Source organism: Struthio camelus, chromosome W (assembly GCF_040807025.1).
Source record: "Struthio camelus isolate bStrCam1 chromosome W, bStrCam1.hap1, whole genome shotgun sequence".
NCBI classification, from domain to species: domain Eukaryota; kingdom Metazoa; phylum Chordata; class Aves; order Struthioniformes; family Struthionidae; genus Struthio; species Struthio camelus.
The window spans coordinates 13102080-13127144 of record NC_090981.1 but is presented as its reverse complement, the minus strand read 5'-3'; the positions used below and the strand labels follow the sequence as shown (position 1 = coordinate 13127144).

The 25065-nt window shown below is 40.5% G+C and overlaps 1 protein-coding gene across 1 annotated transcript; it reads right to left on the bottom strand.

Annotated features, from left to right (window-relative positions):
• Positions 1 to 1538: 1538 nt before the first annotated feature.
• On the bottom strand, positions 1539 to 24047 carry LOC104139666 (nucleotide sugar transporter SLC35D2). Its single transcript, XM_068925878.1, is given in 13 exon segments — positions 1539 to 1641; positions 2321 to 2403; positions 4236 to 4314; positions 4618 to 4619; positions 6633 to 6791; positions 8181 to 8283; positions 9290 to 9358; positions 11286 to 11357; positions 13380 to 13447; positions 14964 to 15037; positions 16803 to 16811; positions 17777 to 17859; positions 23956 to 24047. Coding segments are annotated over 13 exon segments (996 nt in total).
• Between the last annotated feature and the right edge of the window lie 1018 nt (positions 24048 to 25065).

Sequence of the window (25065 nt, the reverse complement as noted above, 5' to 3'; positions counted from 1 at the left end):
GCATACGTGATTGTACTGTGAAATCATTGCCACAGGAGGCCATGAAACCAAGAACTTAAGTCTGCAGGAAACTGGTTATTCCACTGAAGCTTCTGGTATGAACTACTCACATGCTCCTTAGATTTAATCCAGTCTGGCCATCCATGCATTACACATAGAGTAACACTTTTCAGCTTTTGCTGTATTTTAACTCAAACTCAGACAAAAAAATTCATGACACCTGCCCAGTTCCATGTCAAAGTCTTCCAAAATCTCATTCTTTTAATTTGATTATTAAAAAAAAAAAATCTTAGCTCATGCCTGTCTGGAATTGAAAACTTCAGCAAGATGAATTATTCTGCTGTCCTCCAGCAATGCAATGTTTCTAAGGTGCTTTCAAAGACTAATGCTTTATACTCAGGGAAGCAGATATTTATCAATCAATCATCAGCTGTATTTGCAGTGAAGGAAATGAAGATACAAAGCAGTGCCACTACTGTCCCCCAAAATAACCCAGCCCACCAGATTCCAGGTCTAGTTTTTTAAACCACCAGACTAGCCTTGTGCACTGTAGGAACCCCTTGGGCTTGTCATGACTCCTTGTTCTGAATTTAGAGCATAAAATAGTACCAGATCAGCTTTCACTGCATATGTAAGACACAACAGGACACTGACCCTTTTTCCTCAACTAAACACAAGTCAGTCTTCCATACATCAGTCAGTTCCCCTCTTGTAATTTGTACATCGTAGTGTCACTTCTATGCAGCTTTAAAAAGTAATTATAGACAAAACGTCAGAGGAGGGGACTGATATCAAAATATGAATGTACCTGAACAGAAATAGATCTACCTTTTATCTCCCCTAACTACCCATATGGTACTGGCTCAGACAAAAAAAATCTTTTTAAAACATTAAAATGCCTCTCAGTCTCTTTCTTCCTTTGATCCCGCAGCAGTTATAAGGATCCACTTGTAACAACAGTGACAATTGCAGCAGAAGATCATGTTGTTACTGAGGATAAAAGGGTTGAGAGAATAACTACCCAATGGATATAAAACACACCAGGCATTCTACAGTCACTTACACAAGGGCAAATGTGTATGTGAAATCATTCTGAGTCGCTAGTGTCTTTCATCTCTTCACTGATATCTAAGACCACATATGGTATAAGGCAATGACGAATCAAGCCTCATGATCTTTATAGAGAGCTTTGCCTTAGAGAGTACTGACAGAAACTGAAACAGAACTATTTTGTTGAGTATAAATAGCTCAAAAGTCTAGAAGAATAAAGAAATTCACAACCTGAGAATTGCTCATGGCATTTCTTCCTGTAAATTAGCTTGTGGTATAAAACCAGCTAAAATGAAACTTGTCCACATATAAAAAAAAAACACAGCATGTAAGAATATTTCTGAACTGATGAGATGTGTTCACATCTATGGCAACTGAGGTAGATTTTTTTTTCTTGCTTCAAATATGTTCCAGCATACACTTGTTTAAGTTCTCAGCAGCACTAAATAAACTTGCATCTTCAGTCTTTTTCAAGGCAGGCATTTTTGCTAACTCTTTGACTCAAGAAGTGCATTCTCTTCATCTCCAGGTTGCTTAGGCTTGCTGTTTCCTCTTAAGGTTAAAAATGAGTATATCAATCCTCCTGCCATACTAAAGAAAAGAGAATGAACACAGATGTCAGATACAGCTGATATGGTGGTATATCCATGGTAATTTTATGGGTACATTTTATGGATCCAAAGGATCAAGGAATGCCAGCTGGCATAAATTAGAGCATCTTAGAGCTGTGTAGATGCAAGCCATCTGAGAAACTAGCCCTGAGTGCACGAGGATCAATAATCAGTTGCTCCAATGGATTCATACAAGTAGGTGCAACAGTTCATCCAAACACAAAATGTAACAGTTCAGAAATAAAAACTCATATGGAAGAGCATAATTCATTGAATCAGTGTTCTCGCTTCCCACATCACTTGGCTTTGCCTTGGAAGTCTCTGAGCTCAGAACTAATCAGGTCCAACACTGCTAATAAAAAAAATTAAAAAAAAATAATAAAAAAGGATGAACTTACAACCCCAAACAGTAAATCTGCAGGCATATTTCCATAGTTAAGATCCTACCATGATAACACTCAATATACGTAAACAGACATGATAAGACATAACTAATTGTAATGAATTTTAGATCCTGAGGCAGTACATAGTGCTTTCTCAGGCTAGTAGTTTCAAAATTGCATCAGCCAAACGGGCCAAATCAAACAAAAGATAAAACTATATCTCACTGAGAAATCTTCAGCTTTAACAAATAAAGGCCAAGTTCAAGTTACACTCACCAAATATTAAGCCCTATAAAGTTTAACATGGAGAATATGTAATCTCCACCAACCAACATTCCAATGTAAGCAATGGATATATTCTGAAAAGGAAGCAAAAGTCATGCAGTTAAAGTCAGTTTTCATCTCCAAGAATATAAATGATACCAATTAATTCACTTTTCTAAGCAAATAGCTATGCTCGGTTGTTGGCCTCTCTAAAATTAATGTTTGAATTAATTTAATGGCATGTCAACTTTACAGGTAACGCAACAGCAAAATAAAATCAATATGTTTTCTAAACATGAGCAATGCACTGAGAGTTACTTTTTGAAGAAACAAAGAAGAAAATTAGCTATTTGGCATTAGGCACAAACAGAACTAAGGCCACCTTCTGAAAATGTATTTCTTTTCAAGACTTTGGAAGACTCATTTCAAATCCCATTTCCTAAAAGCAGGCTTTGGTTTCTCCAAGCATAAAAGAGTATGTTGTAAAGTTACAATAAAAGCTCTTTATTATTGCTCTAAAAGCGTTACCTCCTTGCTTTGCCACCTAAAAGTGCAGTGAAAGCACTTGGCTCAAGTTCGATGCAGGCACAGTTTTGAGTCAAAGGGTTTTTTTTTTTGTTTGGTTGGGTTTTTTTTCCTTTTTTCTCCCCCTGCAATCAAGTTTCAGAAAATGAAAATTGCCCCCTATAGACAGAAAGCAAGCCATAGAATTGTGTGCTCATTTTACCAACACTTTGTTGGCTTCAAATGTTTTAACAGCTAGCATGGTCAATGACATAATTTATTTGGAGTCATAAAGTGCTTCTCAGCTTTAAAGCAATCCAAAACTTCTCAGAAAGTAATTATTGTTCAGAAAATAGAAATAGCATTGCTCTATCTTAATGGTTCAATGCAGACATACAAAATTTAAAAGAACACCTTCAGGGCCACAGAAGAAAGGCTACTACATCAATCTTGCCAGCTTGCAAAAAGACAACTGTGAAAAGAGAACTGCTATCTTACTTTTGCAGATTTTGCCATGTTGGAGGTATTGTTTTCCTGTCATCTGTGCAAGGGAACACCCTGAGGACTCTTATTCCTGTACCTGAGCTAGTTTGGATGACAATTGTGTCACCCACAGCAGCAAAAGGTATATCTTTTAGTAAAACTCTTCCAGCTTACAACTCTATGCTTCTCCCCAGACTGGCCTACAAAAAGGTGCTTGTGCAGTCAGTGATCCTCCCAGCTCAGAAACTCTGGCCTCATCAACACAAAGGAAGTTGCGCTGGTTTTATTTTAAGTTGGGCTACAGAAAACAGACTGTGAGGGCAACAGTTTCAATTTTTAAGAGGCATGTTTTTGTATTCATCAAATTGACCAAAATTCATATAAATGAAAATGAAATAGTCCATTCAGCTAGAACGCAAGTTCCCACACAGAGGCAGAAGCAAGTTACCACAAAGCAATCAACTTGCTACTACAGTTTAGCCATTATTTTGTATCAATGAATGACCTCTTAATCAGCAGCAAAGGAAATCAGTTTAGTCCACAGCGAAAGAGGATTAATCTGCATCAGTTTGCCATGCGTTTGCCTAGGCTAACTCAGCTAACTGACAGTAACTTGTTAAAGAACAATACCAGGTGACAGTACAATAGGGATAAATGTGGTTGAATGTACAACTTTAATTAAACTGGTATGAGTGTTGGGGGGGGAATCAACAGTCACATTCCTTTCTAGAGTACAGCTGAGTTTCAATGAGAAGAAAACAAAGTCATTTTGTAGTGTGGATCTCTATAATGCAAAATGCAACTATGGCATGAGCAGTGTCACAGGATCAGCCCTCATTTTGAGTTTCCAGCTCAAAACATAATCAGGATGCTTGCTGAGGCAATGCTTTTTCCTGTCCATTTCAGTGTTCTCTTCTCCTTCTTCTGCTCCATAATTTACCTTGATGGCACCAACCACTGTTGTTGTAAGTGCAGAATTGTAATGACTGCATAGGACAGTAGAATACATCAGGAGAAACCTAAAGTAAAGCAATAATTTTTTTAAGTTCCTCCCACAGGAGCTAATAAGTTTAGCAGCACTTTGAAATAATCAACCCATATTTTACTGGGATCTTCAATCCTACCTGTTTCAAACCCTAAAAAAGCTATTGTGGATCTGTATTTCGAGTCAATGATGTGCATGTACAGATTATTCAAAATACAGCTTAAAAAGGAAGTCTTTCTGTATGCTTCTAAAGGTTTAGCAGAAATGTATCTGTGTTGTCTGTGCTTCTTTAATCACTACTAGTAATAGAAACATCCATATTTGAAGTTAGTTTGACCCCTTGGTCGATGACGTGAAAGAGAATGGAATAAGAACCAACTCACTTTTCTGTTCTTCTTTTGGCACTGCAGTGCCAACAGGAACAAAGCATTATTTCATTACTTATGTCTCCCACACTATTCCAGGTACTTTAAAGAACAAATACATTGAAACAGTTCCAACAGTTCCAAAGCCTTATGCTCTTTTAACTGCAAAGAAAGTCAGATAATCAGAAGAGACAGCTAGCAGAGACAGACATACTGAGTACAGAAGGTGAAAAGCTAAATGTCATGTTGTTGACCACTGTACTTGTGAGGACAACAACACAGATAGTATTGGAACAGTTACTTATATTACTAGAAATCATTAAAAGACAAGACAGAAGCCTGGGAGAGAAATATATTTTCTTTGAATTCCCACACAACTTGTCAGTAAGAAGACCATCTCTAAGACCATCTCTAAGACCACCTCTTCTTTCCTGTTTTTTGGGGTAAGACACAGAGTGATCAAGTTTCAATGGTCATATTTCAAATCTGAAAGAGACTAGAGAGAGACTAGAGACATATTCTGGGGCTTCATTTCTCTTCCATTACATCATGCTTTCCCATCCTCCTACCCAGCCAGCTGGCAAAGGACAAGTAAATAACTGGGATGCTCACAACTGCAGTCTTTACAAGATGTAGTAGCTACTGCTCCAGAACTAGCTAGAGGAGCAGACACAATCTTCCCATCACATAGACAGGATACAAATATTTTTTGACTGGTACATGCTGTGCATTATCTGTGATGGATTTAAGGCAAAAAGCTCTCCTAGGCTAGAAGCAAGCCAACTTCTATAGCCTGAAAATCTGCTAAACACAGGTGTTATCTAAAATTATTTGTTTACTATTCATCAGCATTTTTCTATTTTCTCCCTTTTTTCTGTGATTGAATTAATATACGTCACATCAACACTAGTCATCCATATCATGTAATGGGACTTCTCAATATTAAGTGAGCAAGCCAATACATGTACACAATAGGCACTACGCATTTCTTTGATATTTATTTATTCTTTCTTTTCAAGTAATTGAGCATTAAATTGCTTGTGCCAAATCAACAGGTGGGCACAATGCAATCTATTTATTTCCCACAGAATAAACCTAGCAACAAAGTAAATTTCCTTGTCCAGTCCTCCCAAAATGCCTCCAGTCCTGTTTGGTGGGAGAGCAGCCAAATCCTTACAACCATGTAAACTTGGCCCACACTGAGTCTGCCAACAAGGGCATCAGCTGCATTGTCCTAAGCTGGCACAAGGTCATACTGGACTGATGTCACAGGAAGGCATTTCCAATACATAATAGAGCTAAATCATATCTTTTTTTTTTTTCAGGGAGTAACAATTTTTCCAGGTAAAATAAACTTTTAAGAACACAACAACAAAGTATCATGTGAATTCAGGGCATGACAACATACAACAAAGGACACTGGAATGATTTATGACACCCACAAGCTCTGTAGTGATTTTCAGCAGCAAATATCAAGTATTTCAAAGGAGGAATAAGAAAAAGGTGACTCAGCAAGTCTGTGAGGGGCCAGCAAAAGAACACAAATCTCCTGATCTGATACTTTATCTGCCAGAATATGCTACTTACAGTATTATACTGTATTATGATTACCTATGGAGGGTCATGTGGTAGTTCTATGAGGACATGAAATGTAGGTTACAAAACTAGATTGACACTAAGTAGGAATCTCTTTTGTATATCAGAATGAGAGAAGGACTGGAAATTGCCTGTTTTTGGTATTTGTAGCCTCATTTTAGAGCATGTGGCAAATCACATGGTGCAGCTGGATTTTCAACCATTCGTTCTAGCTGAGAGTCCCCACTCATTTGTTAATTCTAAACAAAGACTGATATAAGGGCTATCACACAGCTTCAGCTTCTCCTTAGAGTGAACGATTACAGATTCTTCCCTGTGAAGGGAAAGTCCAAGTCACATAATTCCAAATAGTAGCCTCTAACATGGAGGTAGAATTGCCTCTTAAAAAAACAAACAAACAAACAAAACCTCAACAAAATACCACTATCAATCTGAGATATGGAATATTGCTCCTTACCTGTTGAAAGTCTCCAGTAGAAAAACTAATAATAACAGTTGGAACCACCATAAAACAAGCATTATAGACAAGGATGCCATATTTTCCCAACTCCTGTAAATAATGAAAGAGTGTTTGGAAATATGAACCATCCGAGAGCAACAAACTAAACACTGCTCTGGCAATCCTTCTGACATTCTTGTCAATGAGCAGGCAAAACATAATGCACTATAATTTAAAAGACAAGCTTGCAACAATTGGGTTCAGTGTTTAATACTGAGCTGAGCTTCCATTTCAGTCACTCTGTCTGCATGCTCAGCAAATTATTACTGCTCTGCTATACTTTCAAAAATTTCTATACAACACCAGCTAGTCAGAAACTTCCCAAGGCACAAGTCCAGAACTGCTTTGTTTTAGACTGCAGCATAGCCTGGCCAAGGGATTACCTGTTCCAGATACCTCATATCCACCCCAAAAGCCAGGGGGAGAGCAGGGAGATGCTCCCTGGGACCACTGTAACAGGAAAATGAATGCAGCCCAGCTCCTAAATGGAGCATCTGGTATCACCAGTAACTGATGCCACTTTGAGCAGTTTGAAGGACTCTACACCCAGTTGCTTGATGCAAAGGCAGAAGAGGATTAGGGGAATGCAAACGCAGCCTTCCCTTTCTCCAGATTCAGCCATGCTACTTAGCAAATCTCTGGGGCTTAGCTTTTCCTTTAAAATGAAAACCTGTATTTTCCAGAAACTTATAGGGCCATTAAGTATTGCTCATAAAACAAAATACAGAGTCTGAATTCAGTGTGACTTGAGATTATTAAAAGATCTATATTTTTACTGTACAGACTGACCCTCTAAAGTCAGTGACAAAAACCTCAATCCAAGACTGCTCTTTGCAACGGCTTGCTATGTTTTCTTGGCACTGTATTTGAAGAGCAGCCTGTTCAACATTTATTTAAATTATAATGGATCAAGGTAACATCTATTTCTTTGGCATACCAGTGTATGGTGTAGATTTGCTTTTAGATAGCCAACAAAGGTATCAGTTGTTGTGGTTGCAATAGTATTAATACTTGTTGACTCAAACTGGAGAGGTCACCATTCCTCCCCTGGAGTTTATTTTACATAAACCTCACAAGTTAAAGTATTTCTGGTCAAAAAGTTGTATTTCTCAGATATATGTCATGCTTAGAGGTAAATAATTTGCTTTTGTTTTGGAGATATATTTTTTAAACAAAAGCAACAATTTAAAGCCACTATAAACTCTGCCTAAAAGACTCAGGAGAAAGCAAAATACACTGTTAGCTAAGCCTAGCCTGAGATACTCATAAGAAGTTTTCCCCAGACTGTTCCATATTAATGATGCATATATCAAGTGAAATATGAAAATAAATTAAACTATTTGTTAGGTCATAGCAGTACATTCTTAAAGTCATAAAATAGGTAACCGTTGTTACCATATTTTCATAATGCTAAATTCAACCCAATCACCCCACAGTTACCTTTGGATCAATTTTCTGCTTTGTATAACAACCATTTGCTGCTGTGAAGATATCATTTAGCAATACAAAGGTGTAGCCCTCCAGATTAAAAGCTAGATCAGACCTTGAAAATAAATAATATACTGTAAATAAACAGTATACAGTACATTGCACTACCTTGTTTACCTACAGAAGTATCATAGATGAGGAAAAGCATATCCTGAGAAATCCAGCAAGTTACAGGCTTTGCCTGAAGTCTTCTTTGTATGTCAAGATACTTCACATTTCTCCAATCATGTCAAAATCACAAGTCATCAGAGAGTTCCCAGAACTCAGTACAGTGACAAGAAATGTTTGATTCTCATTTGGTGAAAAATTTCATATCTGTCTCAATCCTGACAACTTGTCAAATTATTACTGAATATATTTATTTCTTTTAACACAAAAAGTAACTAGGGAATAAAAATCTAACTACTTTTTTTCATAGTCAGACCAGACATATTGTCATCTTTTCTGTTTTGACTAGTTACCTCATGGACATAGGGTAATTTATTTAATAGGAAGTGACTCTATCCAAGTCACATCACATGGAAATTATTTACCTTTGTACATAGCAAAGCCAAAAATATAAAAATAACATTACATTTCCATTTAAGTAAAGGAATTCTCAAATAGAAAAAACAGAAGAGACTAACAGATGAGTATTTTGTGAACTTATCTCATATTTGAACTTGTTCAAAGTTATAAAGTAGACATTGCCTAACTCAAAGCAGTATCTGACAACTAAAAGATCACTCTTTCTACCCAGAACAAGAATATATTTTTCTAAGATTATTAAAATATACTGATACTATGAAAGGAAAGCAGTAGTTCTCACAGTTTTAACTTGCTTTATTTATATCTCTGCAAACATGGAATGTCTAGGGAGAAAAAAAGAAGCCCCAAAATATTTCCAGCTGGAGTTTGATTTTTCCCTTTGTGTACCTGCATCTCCCAGTGATGTCAGTAGAGAGATTTTTCCAAATCAACTTCACCCAGAGTAATTGAACTCAATTTAGGGCCACTTGGCCCTTAGCAAGGAAAAAAACCCTCCTGTCATCATACTTAGTATAAACAAATGAAAGCCTTACCCAGCTGCTATGAAGGCCCCGAGAATGATGGCAAATACACTGACTATAATACTTAGTGGATATTGTTTCCTGTATACAAAAATTGGACAGTTCACATTTTTGTTATTAAAAGAAAAGATTAAATGGCGGTCTGCTTAAAAAGTTTCAATGCAATCAGTAATCACAGAACATTTAATGGAAGGACACAGCCTTGATAGCCTTACAGAAGTGACATTATTGACTAAGGGAAGTTCTGTCTCTGTCACACTGTCAGACTTTGGCCCTCAACAGAGGTTGATAAAGCATCACAAACATTCTGCTACGAGATAATTTTCAGAATGAAGATTAAAGGTTTAAAGTATGAGTGCTGGGACAAATTGTCATCTACCCTATATTAGTACTCATAACAGACACATTTCAGTGTATTCCAGTAATTCAGTAAAGGAAAACCACTACACATCTCTTGGGTAGTTGGTCATCTCATCCTTTCCTGAGGAAGATGCTATATAGCACAGCATCTGGGGTGTTTCTAAAATATATACTTATTTTGAAGTCAAATTGAAACCCTGCACTTGGGTTGGAAAGCATTGACACTTATGATGCTCTTCAGTATGTCTACATTAGCCCTGCTGCAAAGTAGAGCAAAGCATATCTTAAAACTATACTGCTTCTTATACCTACACTGCTTTATTTAGAAATGTCATAAGTATTTGTATACCATACTGCAATGGTCCACACAGGCATTCCCCTAGTTTCTTAACAAGTTTATTCAATAGCTCTGGGCTGGTCTGAGAGAAAAAAAATCCATCAAAAACAACTGTTTACTGTTCTTGGAGAAATCCTGTGTGTCAAAGGAGGACAGCTGTGGACCACTGTCTCAACAACAAAGCTGTATGCAGTCTTCAAACATGTTAGGCTCTGATCATAATGAACCTTGAAGGTAACAACCCAAACCGTGACTGTTTTTGAAATCCTGAGGTAAGCCAGTATAGACTCTCCAGTGTCCTCTCGTTTCCAGCTCTGAGGAAATATACTGCGGCATTCTGCATGAGCACAGCATCCTGCTCTTAAACCTCCCTTAGGTTAGGAGGTTGCCTGCACTCATACACCATGTTGCTGCAGTCCAGCAGCCTCACTAAGAGACATTTTCCTCCCTCGCTAGGGTGTCCTCAGGCCAACAGGAGGAGATGGCAACTTCTACTTTCTCTATGAGAATTTATACTCGGCAAAGAATCCAGGAGCACCACGAAACATGAATCAAATTGACCATTTGCTGCTTCAAGCAAAAGGAGATGGCAATCTAATTGGGAGCATTTCAGAAAGCCTTTTCTCTGACCATCGCTCTCATCTTGCTTGGGTTCAGCTTCAGCAAGCTATTTTTCCCCTTGTGACCTATTTTTATTCAAGCACAAGCCATCTGGATAGAACTATGCTGGTAACAAAGTTTTAAGTACAACTGAAACTAATGATCCCAATTTGCAATATTTTAACATTTTAATTTCTCATAAAAAATAAACTGATGTATTTATAATTAAAGAGTTTTCTGAAGAAACCTAAGCATGCTGTTAGATACCATTTTGCTTCATTAAACTGGCATGTGTTAAGACTTAACCCAGAAAGCTGCTCTGCATAAGCAGACTGCCATACTATCATTATTGGTTTGAGACATAAGGATCTGGCTGCTTGAACCAGTTTGCAGCACAGGGGCCTCCAAGACTTAAAACAGCAAACCACAACCCCTAAAAAACAACCATCAGAGTCATGTTCTGCTTACCTTATTCCTGTGCAACAGTCAAGAGACTGATTTGTGTAAATGAGAGCGAGCAGAATTTTTTTTCCTGTATTTGCTAAAGTACATGCATCTGTGCCTTCAAGAAAAAGCTATATAAAACCACTTTCTTTGCTTCTCTCTATTTGACAGTAAAAGTCAGTCATCCAATAACCTGATGAGATGCCACAAGTACACAATTTGATATGATCTAAAATAAAGGTATCTTAAAATGGAAAAAAAGATCACCCAAGTATGATGATTTCCAGCAGTAATATAAGTGGAATGGTAAACTTCCTGAGCGCTGTAAACATCGGCAAACTATCAAAAAAAAACAAACCTCAAACAAATAAAAACAAAAAAACCCCTCCAAGCACAGGATCAGATTAATAGCATTTGTATGTTCTAATTCTTATCTAATTTTACTAAGCAGAGAATGAAACCATTAGTCTAGCAATAAGCAACCAAAAAAAATTCCCAACCTCTTACCATACATAAAAACGTCAGTCTGACACTAGAGGCAAATTAGATAACCAGTTTTTAAAACAACCATAACTGGCTACCTCCTAAAAAGTCCCTTTATATCAGAAAAAGGGAATACAAAGGCTATTTTCTGCCTATCACAGCCCCAGTGAAATAATTCTTTCTGCAGAAATCCTGGGCAGAGTAAGTAATGAGGATCTCTATTATAAACTTAAAGGACAAGCAATAAACCTGTCTCTGAAAACAAATAAAATAAATAAAATACAAAGCAAATACACTTAGCAAACAAGTTGTACTTTAGAAAACGTAAAATAAATCCACAAGAAGAAAATAAAGAACGTACTAAAAACATGAAAGGTGAGACCAACCGCAATGATCAAACAAATGGCTACGTTTGAACAACATATTGTTGGTCTGCACAAAGTGATGTAGTTGGAAACCTTTTGGATTAATTTGAGAAAACACTTGCATCTGATACTTTGGAAATCTGACAGCATGGCCAGCTGGAAAAATTAATCCTATGTTTTAAGATAACTATTAGTAACTGCATTAATATATGATATAAATCATAACACTGAATTTAATTATCTTACAACAAATTGACATTTTGAACTAACACAGAGATAATCTACAGCTTGTAGACACTTCAAACAAGGTGGAAAATTCCATAATGTAAACAGTCATCACATAATGTAACAAAATGTTAAATGCTATAAACCCTGCAGCCATTCTTATTTTTTGTTATGAAAATCAGTTATGAATAGTAAATCTAAAACAATTATATCAGCTGTAGGAGGAGATTCAGCATTTATATTTAAAATAACCTAATTTTTTATTTTAAAATTACAGTTAGGGGAGAGGGGGGAAAAGAATCCATAAATTAAGAAGAACCCATAAATTATACTTTTATGGGATTGAAAAATATTTCCATATTCATATTGGCTAAAATGCTATTTGGAACACTACTGCTGAACTCCTTTTATCTGCTTAAAAAGTCATTTCAGTGCAGTGATTTGTGAATGTGTAAGACAAAGATATGCAGAACCAGGTGCCTCATGTTGCTAGTCAGAGAAAATTCATTTGTTAGATAAAAAGCAACGTATTTTCTCTTCCAGTCTCTCAAAGTTATGAAGTATTGAAAACCTACACAATTCCCAGTTTTGATTTAGTTTACTATCAAATCCTTAGGAGCCTGTAATAATGCATAAGAAATTGGCCCAACGGTATTGCTGTAACCTCAGATACTACTACAGCTGTCATGCTTCTGTACTCCTCTTCCATGGAGAATTTGGTCATTCAATCAATTATAGCAGGTCCTCTACAAAATGTGTACATTTACAGCACATTTACAGTGTGAGAGTAGCTTTCAGGGAGGAGCCCACGAGCCCATCAGCAGTCTCTTTGCGCCAGGTAGGGCTATGTCACTGCCACCACCCTACTATGCAGGACTTCTTCCATCACTCGGACTGTCCTCAATAACTTGTGCCAATATCACAGCATGAATCTTTTACATATTCTTCTCCCAAAATAAAAAAAAAAGAGTCTTTCTTACAGCTTTCATCCCTCTGGTTAGGTCACCCAGGAAAAGTGGGGCACTTGGATAAGAGGGGAAAAGAAGTCGAAAAAAATGGAAAGCGCTTCCATTGTTGCAGAATGTTGATTTTCTCTCAGTACAGGCCATGCTCAGATCAAATATCTGGGTAAGAGTTTCATAGCATCAGGGGTTTAGACATCATCCATTGAAATGAATATGCATTTAAGTCCCTATGCAATGCTTCTTTTTAGTGTTTATTTTGTACTCTCCCTCCCCCCAAAAAGGTGAAAGCCAAACAGTCTACTTATAACTTCCATTTACTGTACCCAAGTCTGCTGGTATTTGATAATCCACTTATGTGTTTTCCAACATAAATCAGAGGCAGAGGAAACAACTGTGATAAAATTAAAAGCACAACTCAGATTAGATCTATGTTTTGAAGCACTACTGAGAAAATTTATTTGATATCTGTAATATAAGATGTACTTTTAGCAAGAAGGGGGGGGTGTTTAAAAGATTAAAAAATAACTATGCTGCAAACTGATCTGCAGCCCTTGTTCATGGGGCCATTTATGACCCTAGCTTCACTGATTTCAGTGGAAAAACAGTGATTTACCTCTAATGAGACACAGGGTCTATTTAGAATAAATTATACACATTTTATTTTAATTACAATAACTCTCAGATTAATACCCTTTCTAATGTTTGGATTTAGAGTGAAAAGTAATATTAATAACAGTAATAAAATAAGGAAGAGAACAGGAAGAATAAAAGAATGAATAAGCTGCACATATGCTATGCTTCTCTGGGTACTCCACATATATTAGTATGCCTGGAAGAGGTATAATTCCAAATCAGGCCACCTAGGTTGTGACTTGCTCATAGTAAAACTCATACTGATAGTAAAAAAAAGATTCTGCAGTGAAGATTCTGGCCTGAAATGCTGAGAGACCTGAGCTCTGCAGCAGAGCTGGGAACTAACTCCCTCCATATCCTGGAGCAAAACACTGGCCAATATCCTGCAACAAGATATACATATGCAGGCTTATGCACCACAGCAAAGCTTCAGCAACATTGCACAGGGATGCAAAAATCTACTTACATGCAGGATCAGTGCTGCAGTCAATTCAGACCTGTCCCCAGTCTGAGAAACTAAAAGATCCTCTCTTGTACTCTCTCAGTCCTGCCTATTTAGACCGTACACGCTTAGCAACAAGGGTTGTTTCTTCCTATATGCAATACAAAGCATCTAACATACTAGAATCCTGATTTTGGTTTGGATGTTCTTGCATACAGTAATATTCACATAGTATACATGTTTCTGACTATAAAACACAGCTAGCCCCTACCTACAGTGTTTCCAGTGGATATCATTTTAGCCCCTTCTATGGAGCTGAACCTTTGGATTCAAGTGCTGCTTGGGATTTTGGTCAATGATATATTCTTTTTCTATTGCTTTTTCACAAGTCCCATTCAAATTTCTAAGCAGCACTTCTCTCTTCATCCTACATATCAGACCAAAATTCTCTCTTAAACACAAATCTCACATCAACCCCACAGGGAGCTGTACACATGCAGAACAATACTTCAGCCATCTGAAAAAGTTCATCCTGCTATCTGAAAATACAGTCTTTAAAGCATCTTTTCCCATGTACTACATAAGCGAATAACACTGGATTTCTCTGCAGACAAAAGGCAAGAATATTACAGTGAAATTAAAATGATTCAATCCAATATGGAAATGAAACAAAGATACAGACAATCACATTTGATAAACAAGCTCAAAATTATTTTCTGTTTTTCTTTTATATCCTATCTCCATTAGAAAACATTTTTGAAGGCTCGCAGAAAGAACACCATCATAAGGGTTAAAATTTTCTTATTAATATGAAGACCTAAGTAATCCTTACCTTCACAGGTATACTTTTGTCAAAATTAGGGAAATGAATAATCTTATTTAATGTTGACACATACAAGATGTCGGCTGTCATCTAAACAAGAAGAAAAAGAACTAATGTATACATGAAAGAACTGCTTCAAAGACAAAATCATTATATGTGTCTGACAAAGGCTAGATATTACACATTTCATTCAAAGAATGACACAGCATGCAATGAATAAACTGGGATAATCTTTTCATCTTACCAGTTTTGCCTGTTATTTAAAAGTGCAATATAAATATGATATGCTTTACTGGCTTGAGAAAATAAGTGGCACCTTGTGAAACAACACAGGCTCATTAAGCAGCTGAGAAAATGAAACAGGACACAACCCCAGAATAATCTTGCTATTTTCATGCAGAGTGTTGTTAAGTCTGTGGAATCACTCCTGCAGCTTTTTTGGTAATGTGAGAGGGGGTCAGGCATGGATCAGTCTGTTGGCAAAGTGTAGGGGGGGAAATCAATAAACATACAATCAGAATGAAGGAGAGTATCTGAGCAAACACATGCCACCACAGTTTAACGATGGCCACGGAGAGGAAAAAATTGTTATGTTTTCCTTATATAAAAATATAATAATTGTAAATCTGCAAGGAGGGGGTAGAATAGTGCTCTAAAGATTATATCTAGAGATTAAATAATCTCATATGCTCTTTTCAAAGTGTTTAGGGAAATCTGGGAAGGATCAGTGAACAAAATATGGAAATGCCATTGAGTCTTAGGTTCTACAAAGAAACAAGGCCATATCATTGCCCTCGATATGAAGTATTATCATATTTTTGACTCTGCCTTCCACCGAAACATGGGCTCCCCAAGGACGTGTGGTTCTCCGAGTCATCCTAAAGTACACCCTGATGTACCAAACCCTCTTTACCTTTCACAGCAAAGCTATGACATTTTACTCCCTTCAACACCATACAGCAGAGATATCAGAATTGCAGTAGCCTGTTTTCTCCTCTTCCTCCCTACTCATTACCTTGTCCCCATGACAGAAAATAAATCCTTTCTTTTACATGTATTTGTCTAAACAATATTTGCTTCAAGGCTCCAACTTTCCCAGCCATCCCTTTGCAGAGTAACCCATTCATTTTTTTATGGGCCACCTGCACAAATGTTTGGACTTGGTTTTACAATGATGGCTATCAACAAAAATCTTACTTCTGTTGCAGCACTGTAAATTGCCTACAGGCAAATAAGGCAACAAAGAACCAAAACTGTGTGGCAGTCCTAATGGAAAACTGCAACGGAATGGAGAAGATTTATGAGAAAAATATATAGGCAATTTGTCCATATACAGAGGCAGTGCCTCTTCATATATTTCACAAAAGCTCAAGGACTCTCCCAGGACCTGTGCACTTCCTGGGAAGCTTGACAGTTTTGAAGGCCAGATTCAGCAAGGCTTTTAACACTGTCTCCCATCACATCCTTGTAGGTAAACTCAGGAAGTGTGGGCTGGATGAGTGGACGGTGAGGTGGATTGAGAACTGGCTGGATGGCAGAGCTCAGAGGGTTGTGGTCAGTGGTGCGGAGTCTAGTTGGAGGCCTGTAGCTAGAGGTGTCCCCCAGGGGTCAGTCCTGGGTCCAGTCTTGTTCAACGTATTCATCGATGACCTGGATGAAGGCACAGAGTGCACTCTCAGCAAGTTTGCTGATGATACTAAAGTGGGGGGAGTGGCTGACACACCAGAAGACTGTGCTGCCATTCAGAGGGACCTGGACAGGCTGGAGAGCTGGGTGGAGAGGAACCTCATGAAGTTCAACAAAGGCAAGTGCAGGGTCCTGCACCTGGGGAGGAATAACCCCAGGCACCAGTACAGGCTGGGGGCTGACCTGCTGGAAAGCAGCTCTGCAGAGAAGGACCTGGGAGTCCTGGTGGACCACAAGTTAAGCATAAGCCAGCAGTGTGCCCTTGTGGCCAAGAAGGCCAATGGGATCCTGGGGTGCATTAGGCAGAGTGTTGCCAGCAGGTCGAGGGAGGTGATCCTGCCCCTCTACTCAGCCCTGGGGAGGCCTCACCTGGAGTCCTGTGTCCAGTTCTGGGCTCCCCAGTACAAGAGAGACATGGCACTACTGGAGAGAGTCCAGAGGAGGGCTACAAAGATGATGAGGGGACTGGAGCATCTCTCCTATGAGGAAAGGCTGACAGAGCTGGGCCTGTTCAGACTGGAGAAGGGAAGACTGAGAGGGGATCTGATCAATGCGTACAAGTATCTGAAGGGAGGGTGTCGAGAGGATGAGGCCAGCCTCTTCTCCGTGGTGCCCAGCGACAGGACAAGAGGCAATGGGCAGAAACTGAACCACAGGAAGTTCCATCTGAACCTGAGAAAAAACTTCTTCACTGTGAGGGTGACAGAGCATTGGAACAGGTTGCCCAGAGAGGTAGTGCAGTCCCCTTCCCTGGAGATATTCAAAACCCATCTGGATGTGATCCTGGGAAATATGCTCTAGAGGTCCCTGCTTGAGCAGGGAGATTGGACTAGATGATCTCCAGAGGTCCCTTCCAACCTAAACGATTCTGTGATTCTGTGATTTCTTAATTATTGAATTCTACAAGGGAAGATTAATGGCATTTCCAGTCCATTACGTGACTTTTCCTAGGCTTCAACTTGAACTGAAGTTTCCTCCATCTCACTAAAACAAATCACTCTTCATTATAGTGTGATTAATTCAGAAGAGTAGCAGTGCACTATAACAGGGATTTATCCTTCTAAAATATATTGCTATGCTAACATGAATTTAATTTACAACATAATCAATAAACTTAGTATGCTTTATTTGTGAACATATCTGTCCAATTCCAAAAAATATTGGTGATGGGAAGCTGAAAAATACAAACAGACATTTAATACAGAGGAAAAAAAGACAAGTTCAAAATTAGTACTGAAGTGAGCATCCAGACATGTGGATGACTGTCCAGAATCTCAGTAAAGCTGAGGGACTGCAATACTTACTGGAGTCCTAGTATTTTACTGTTGCAGCAAGATACAAGCCACATCAAAAATTTTAAGGAGTCAATTGTTTTTGGTATATTTATAAGTGAAGGTTTCATACTTGAAGAACTATAACAAAGCATAATTTTTGAGAGGCCTCACATATACAAAATATCCTAAGACTGCATGGTCAGTTAGATCTCTCGCACTTGTCTTCACTTGGAAGCTTATCTTCACAGCCAAACCAGGTTAACAGTATGTTTTCATAAAAGGAAAGTACCTATGCAAATGTTGTAGAAACACTTACTGGCTTCTAAAAAGGCTAAACCCCTACCATACCCTTTCAGTTAGCTTCAGCCGTAAGTATGGATGCTTGAATATTAAGAAAGCAGGAGCTTTAGCAGGACACTGGAAGAACCCAAGAGCCTCCAGGATGTTTTTTTTTTCTTAAATACACATCAAGTTAAAACAACAATAAAGCTGTGGCAGTAAGTGTTAATTCTCTGTGTGCATACTGAGATATAAGCAAAGAAATTATTTTGTATGGATAACCAGTAGAGTTTAGAACCTCTCTGACCAAAAGCTTTAGGTGTCGAGGAGCTCCCTAAATGTAACAGTCGCTACCTCCCAGGAATCATGCAGCATTTTGCTGAACTGCATTCTCATGAATGGTCACATATGAACTTGCATGTAGGGAATCTGAAATAAAAACCCATTTTATTCTCCTGACATGCCTGTAAAAAGAAATGCCTTAAGAAGTACCTGCCTTCTTGAAAAATTCTGTAATTTTCCATTACCACAAACTCCTTGAGGCTGTGGCTATGTATTGCAGACGCCACCAAGAACTGCTAAAATGCTACTTGGTGTGCTGAGAACTGCACTTCTGAAGTGAGTGACACTGGGATGGGAACATAGTATTAGCAAATGAAAGAAACACACTGAACCACGGCAGGAAGGTCATAAGGACACTGGAGCCATAACAGATAAGGGGTTAGGAAAGGCTATTCCAGGAAATAAAGTCATTAGGAAAAAGAAGAGCAGAAGAAGCGAACCTTCCATTTATAATCATGTTACACCTAACCTGCGTTTTAGCTTGTACTTATACTGACACCACATAAATACGGAGTTTTTATTCACCTATACTAGACAGTTGTTTCCACACTTTTTTGATTTGCAGATCCCTAAAAATTCCCAACAATGTTGTAGGCTCTTTATATAAATTTTAGGCTTACTGATGGTCTTGCTTTCCTCGATTGTCTTTTATGGACATGGTAGAAGTATGCCAGGGACTTATAGAGATCTGCAGACCATAAGATGAAAACCACTATAAAACAAAAACAAAACTCATCTCATATATCATATTTAGGAGACAGGTGACATAGAGCACTTATTTGTTCAAATAGCATTGAATATTAGAAAAGAACAGCAAAGTTTGCTTTTGTTTGCTTTTTTTCCCCCTCTTTTTGTTAAGTACTAGGAACTCATAATGAGCTAAAATGTAGCAAAACATAGGAAACGTTAACTCAAGAATATAGTTTTAAAAATCCTGAGATCACAGCTACAGGACTATGAGGACTATCCTATGGAGGATCCTCTTGCACCTCTCCTGAGAAGCCTGCATGCTCGATTGGCTCTCTGAAATGCCTGTACACCAATGCACGCAGCATGGGGAATAAGCAGGAAGAACTAGAGATCTGTGTGCGGTCACAGGGCCATGATCTCATTGCAGTTACAGAGACATGGTGGGATAGTTCACATGACTGGGATGCTGTCATGGATGGCTATGTGCTTTTTAGGAAAGAGAGGCCAGGAAGGCGAGGTGGTGGAGTTGCTCTTTATGTGAGGGACCAACTGGAATGTGTGGAGCTCTGCCTCGGGGTGGATGATGAGCGGGTCAAGAGCTTATGGGTAAGGACTAAAGGGCAGGCTAACATGGGGTGACACGGTGGTGGGGGTTTACTACAGGCCACCTGATCAGGAAGAGGAAGTCAATGAGGCCTTCTACAGACAGCTGGAAGTAGCCTCACAATCACAGGCCCTGGTTCTCATGGGGGACTTGAACCACCCTGACATCTGCTGGGAAGACAGCACAGCTAGGCACAAACAGTCCAGGAGGTTCCTGCAGAGCACTGAGGATAACTTCTTGACACAGGTGGTGGAGACGCCAACAAGGAGAGGTGCGCTGCTGGACCTTGTACTAACAAACAAAGAAGGTCTGGTTGGAGATGTGAAGGTTGGGGGCAGCCTTGGCTGTAGTGACCATGAGATGGTGGAGTTCAGGATCCTGCGAGGAGGGAGCAGGGCAATAAGAAGGATCGCAACCCTGGACTTCAGGAGAGCTAACTTTGGCCTCTTCAGGGATCTGCTTGGAGGAATCTCATGGGGTAGGGCCCTAGAAGGAAGAGGGGTCGAGGAGAGCTGGTTAATATTCAAGCATCACCTCCTCCAGGCTCAAGATGGGTGCATCCCTCTGAGTAAGAAGTCGAGCAAAGCGGGCAGGAGGCCTGCATGGATGAGCAAGGAACTCCTGGCAAAAACTCCAGCAGAAGAAGGAAGTCTACAGAACGTGGAAAAGGGGACAGGCCACTTGGGAGGAATATAGGGACGTTGCCAGAGTCTGCAGGGATGCGATGAGGAAGGCTAAGGCCCATTTGGAATTAAATCTGGCAAGGGATGTCAAGGACAACAAGAAGGGCTTCTTCAAATACATCAGTAGCTAAAGGAAGACTAGGGAAAATGTGGGCCTGCTGCTGAATGGGGCGGGTGCCCTGGTGACAAAGGATACAGAGAAGGCAGAGTTGCTGGATGCCTTCTTTGCTTCAGTCTTCACTGCTAAGGCCAGTCCTCAGGAATTCCAGGCACTGGGGACAAGAGAGGAAGTCTGGAGAAAGGAAGACTCTCCCTTGGTTGAGGAGGATCGGGTTAGAGATCTTTTGTCCAAACTTGACATCCATAAATCCATGGGCCCTGATGGGATGCACCCACGAGTGCTGAGGGAGCTGGCGGATGTTATCGCTAGGCCACTCCCCATCATCTCTGAAAGGTCCTGGAGATCAGGAGAGGTGCCTGAGGACTGGAAGAAAGCCAATGTCACGCCAGTCTTCAAAAAGGGCAAGAAGGAGGAGCCAGGGAACTACAGGCCTGTCAGCCTCACCTCCATCCCTGGAAAGGTGATGGAACAGCTCATCCTGGAGGTCCTCACTAAGCATGTGGAGGACAAGAAGGTGATCAGGAGTAGTCAGCCTGGATTCACCAAAGGGAAATCATGCTTGACCAACCTGACAGCCTTCTATGATGGAATGACTGGCTGGGTAGAGGAGGGCAGAGCAGTGGATGTTGTCTCCCTGGACTTCAGCAAGGCTTTTGACACTGTCTCCCATCACATCCTCATAGGTAAACTCAGGAAGTGTGGGCTGGATGAGTGGACAGTGAGGTGGATTGAGAACTGGCTGGATGGCAGAGCTCAGAGGGTTGTGGTCAGTGGTGCAGAGTCTAGTTGGAGGCCTGCAGCTAGCAGTATCCCCCAGGGGTCAGTCCTGGGTCTTGTTCAACGTATTCCTCAGTGACCTGGAGGAAGGGACAGAGTGCACCCTCAGCAAGTTTGCTGATGATACTAAACTGGGGGGAGTGGCTGAGACACCAGAAAACTGTGCTGCCATTCAGAGGGACCTGGAGAGGCTGGAGAGCTGGGCAGAGAGGAACCTCATGAAGTTCAACAAAGGCAAGTGCAGGGTCCTGCACCTGGGGAGGAATGACCCCAGGCACCAGTACAGGCTGGGGGTTGACCTGCTGGAAAGCAGCTCTGCAGAGAAGGACCTGGGAGTCCTGGTGGACAACAAGTTGACCATGAGCCAGCAATGTGCCCTTGTGGCCAAGAAGGCCAATGGGATCCTGGGGCTGCATTAGGCAGAGTGTTGCCAGCAGGTCGAGGGAGGTGATCCTGCCCCTCTACTCAGCCCTGGTGAGGCCTCACCTGGAGTCCTGTGTCCAGTGCTGGGCTCCCCAGTACAAGAGAGACATGGCGCTACTGGAGAGAGTCCAGAGGAGGGCTACAAAGACGATTAGGGGACTGGAGCATCTCTCCTATGAGGAAAGGCTGAGGGAGCTGGGCCTGTTCAGCCTGGAGAAGAAAAGACTGAGAGGGGATCTCATCAATGCGTACGAGTATCTAAAGGGAGGGTGTCAAGAGGATGGGGCCAGACTCTTCTCCGTGGTGCCCAGCGACAGGACAAGAGGCAACAGACATAAACTGAAACACAGGCATTTCCGTCTGAACCTGAGGAAAAACTTCTTTCCTGTGAGGGTGACTGAGCCCTGGAACAGGTTGCCCAGAGAGGTTGTGGAGTCTCCTTCGCTGGCGTTATTCAAAACCCACCTGGACGAGATCCTGTGCAATGTGCTCTAGATGACCCTGCTTGAGCAGGGAGGTTGGACTAGATGATCTCCAGAGTTCCCTTCCAACCTTGGCCATTCTGTGATTCTGTGATTCCATATGGGACTCCACATCAAGTCAATGATGTAGCACCTTTAGTGTTTTTATGATTAGAGAGGTTTTCTCAGTTTCACTTTTCAGCTACCTTGAACAGAAAGGTTCCTGCAAGAAGATATCAAGGTTGTCAGCATCAGCAGCATGAGATGATACAATTAGAAATCGCCAGGCTAAATGCATGTCTACGCTGTTCAGTGGAGTAGACAGTGATCCTCAAGTTGCCATTGATTGACCTTGTGGAATTGGAAGCCATATAACACGACCGAGCCCAGGTTAATTATTTTAGAGTGCAGCAGCATGCTTAAAATTTGAATTTACTCCTTGGAATTTTGCACATAGTTGTGATCCATGATTGAAGAAAATTCCTATTATGCAAGTGACTGCCCATCCAGCCTATCAGTAAATATACATTAACTAGCTTTTAACAAATGCATAGCTATTAGGAAATAACTACTTTTACATCTGACTGAGCAGAGGTTTTACCCATGAGATCTGAAGGCTCTCTGAATCAAGGAACTAATCCTTCCTTTCCATATATAAGGAAAAAGGTAACAGCTGCAATGATCTTCCTGTGGTATTACTGGTGACAAGGTCACTACACTAATAAATACACTAACTTCATAGCACAGCCAAGGTTGGAAGGCACCTCTGGAGGTCACCCAGTCCAGCCCCTCTGCTCAAAGCAGGGTCAGCTAGAGCAGGTTGCTCAGGGCCATGTCCGAATTCACTCACTTTATATTATATTATTTTACTTAAATTAGACCTATTTACTTCCACGTTTGACCTTGCTTTCTAAATAAATCAGTATGCCTAGGGTCTATGTTACTGAGCTTCTGCCTAGGACTAGAACCTCCAGTATTGGCCTGGAATTACTGCACAGGGAGTCAGGAGAGTCCTACAGTCAAGAACATGGGCCAGAAGTCAGGGCATTAAGGGAAGTCGAGCTTCTCCACTGACAACAAATTCTCTCTTGAGACTTTAAGCACATTATTTTGTAAGGAATTATTAGAGGAACCTCCACTTCGCTAAAGGGATTTAAGTGTTTGGCCAGCAAAATATCGGTCTCAGCATTCAAAATAATAAAAGATCTCAGGGGAAAAGATTTACATAGTTCAAAAATATGGTGGCAAAGAACACTGCTATCAGCCTGTTTTTCAGAAGTAGTGTATATTAGACATAAATCAGATCTTAAATTGAATTTGTTAAATCTTAGTAGCAGAGTGGCACTAACACACCTCTCTGCATCTTACTGCCACGATTTTTACCTCATGCTTTGCCACATGCCCCACTTGAGTGTGAAGTGGCAGGCCTCCTCTGGCTACCCTGGGCCACGCAGAGGCTGGCGCTGGTGAACTGCTGACCACCCGGCAGTGGTCAACCTCAGGAGAAGTCAGCACCCCTGCCCAGGCAAAATGCCATCACCCCCTAACACACCCTCTGCATTATTAGCTGTATGTAATTTTTGTAGTCACCCAATACATTATACACAGGCACATATATATAAACACCCACACATGCCTGTGCTGAGCAGGGCCTTTTTGATGAGCATGTCCCATAGAAGAGGGCTGAGAGCACCTTGGGCAGCAGCAACAGCACTGCAGCTGCCAGCTCCCTCGCAGCCTGCCCAACACTCATGGCCAGCAGCCGCAGGACGACGGGCAGAGCCCCACCGCGAGCAGGACAAGTGCAGCTGGCCCAGGCAGCAGGAACGCACCCGCCCAGCAGCAGGGCAGGGCGGTGGCCCAGGGCTCCCCCAGCGGCGCTCCATGAAGGCATCGGTTCCGCTTCGCTGCGGCAGCGGCACCAGAGAAACCTCACAGGGTGTAAAAGCAGATTTTAAATGCTTTCTTACAGAGAGTGTTTTACCCGAGCTGCTGGGTCATTGTACAAAGCTTAAGAGTTACCGCACCCCTTTTTTCCTCTCCATCTCTGAACTTTTAATTTGTTATTTCAGGACACAGCCTCCCCTCTCCTGCTGCAGGGGCGCAGGGCTGGGTCTGCTTGGAGAACAAATGCCTGTACATATACATATAGGGCTTGGCCTTCTTTCTCTACAGGGGCGGTGGGCTGTTACAGAAAACCTTCCTGAGTTTTATACAGAGGAATATTCCAGAGGAAAGCAGGGAACATGAGCGGTAGTGATCTCAAACACAAGTGTTTGCTTTTTTAACCAATTTATTTTCCCTTTGTGAAGGAAAAAAAAAAAGCAAAATCCACAGTGAGAACTATCAAGATCTAATCCCTGCTGCCAAGCATTTCTCACAAACTCAGGTCCAGTTCCTTTGGGAAGGTTATGCACGATAAAAGTCTAGCATGACAAAATGCTGCTGATTCTGTATTTTTGAAGTGGGTAATACATGGCCTCACCTGGAAGATGAGCTATCTGTCAAAATAGTACCACATCTTCATTTATTTTCAAACCAGTCTCACCAGAAAAAAGCTCTCAACTATGAGTACATAGGAATTCCAGCATCTATAAGCACTTGCATTCTTGAAAAAATGTAGAAAAATAATAAAAAAAATGGTTGGTGAAATACTGCTGTCCATCTCTAGGTTAAAGAGACTTCAAGAAGTTCTAACCACTGCCTGCTTACTAGTTTCCGGCTGCTGCATCACATCAGACCTGTTTTTTTATTTCAAATAAATTTTCAAC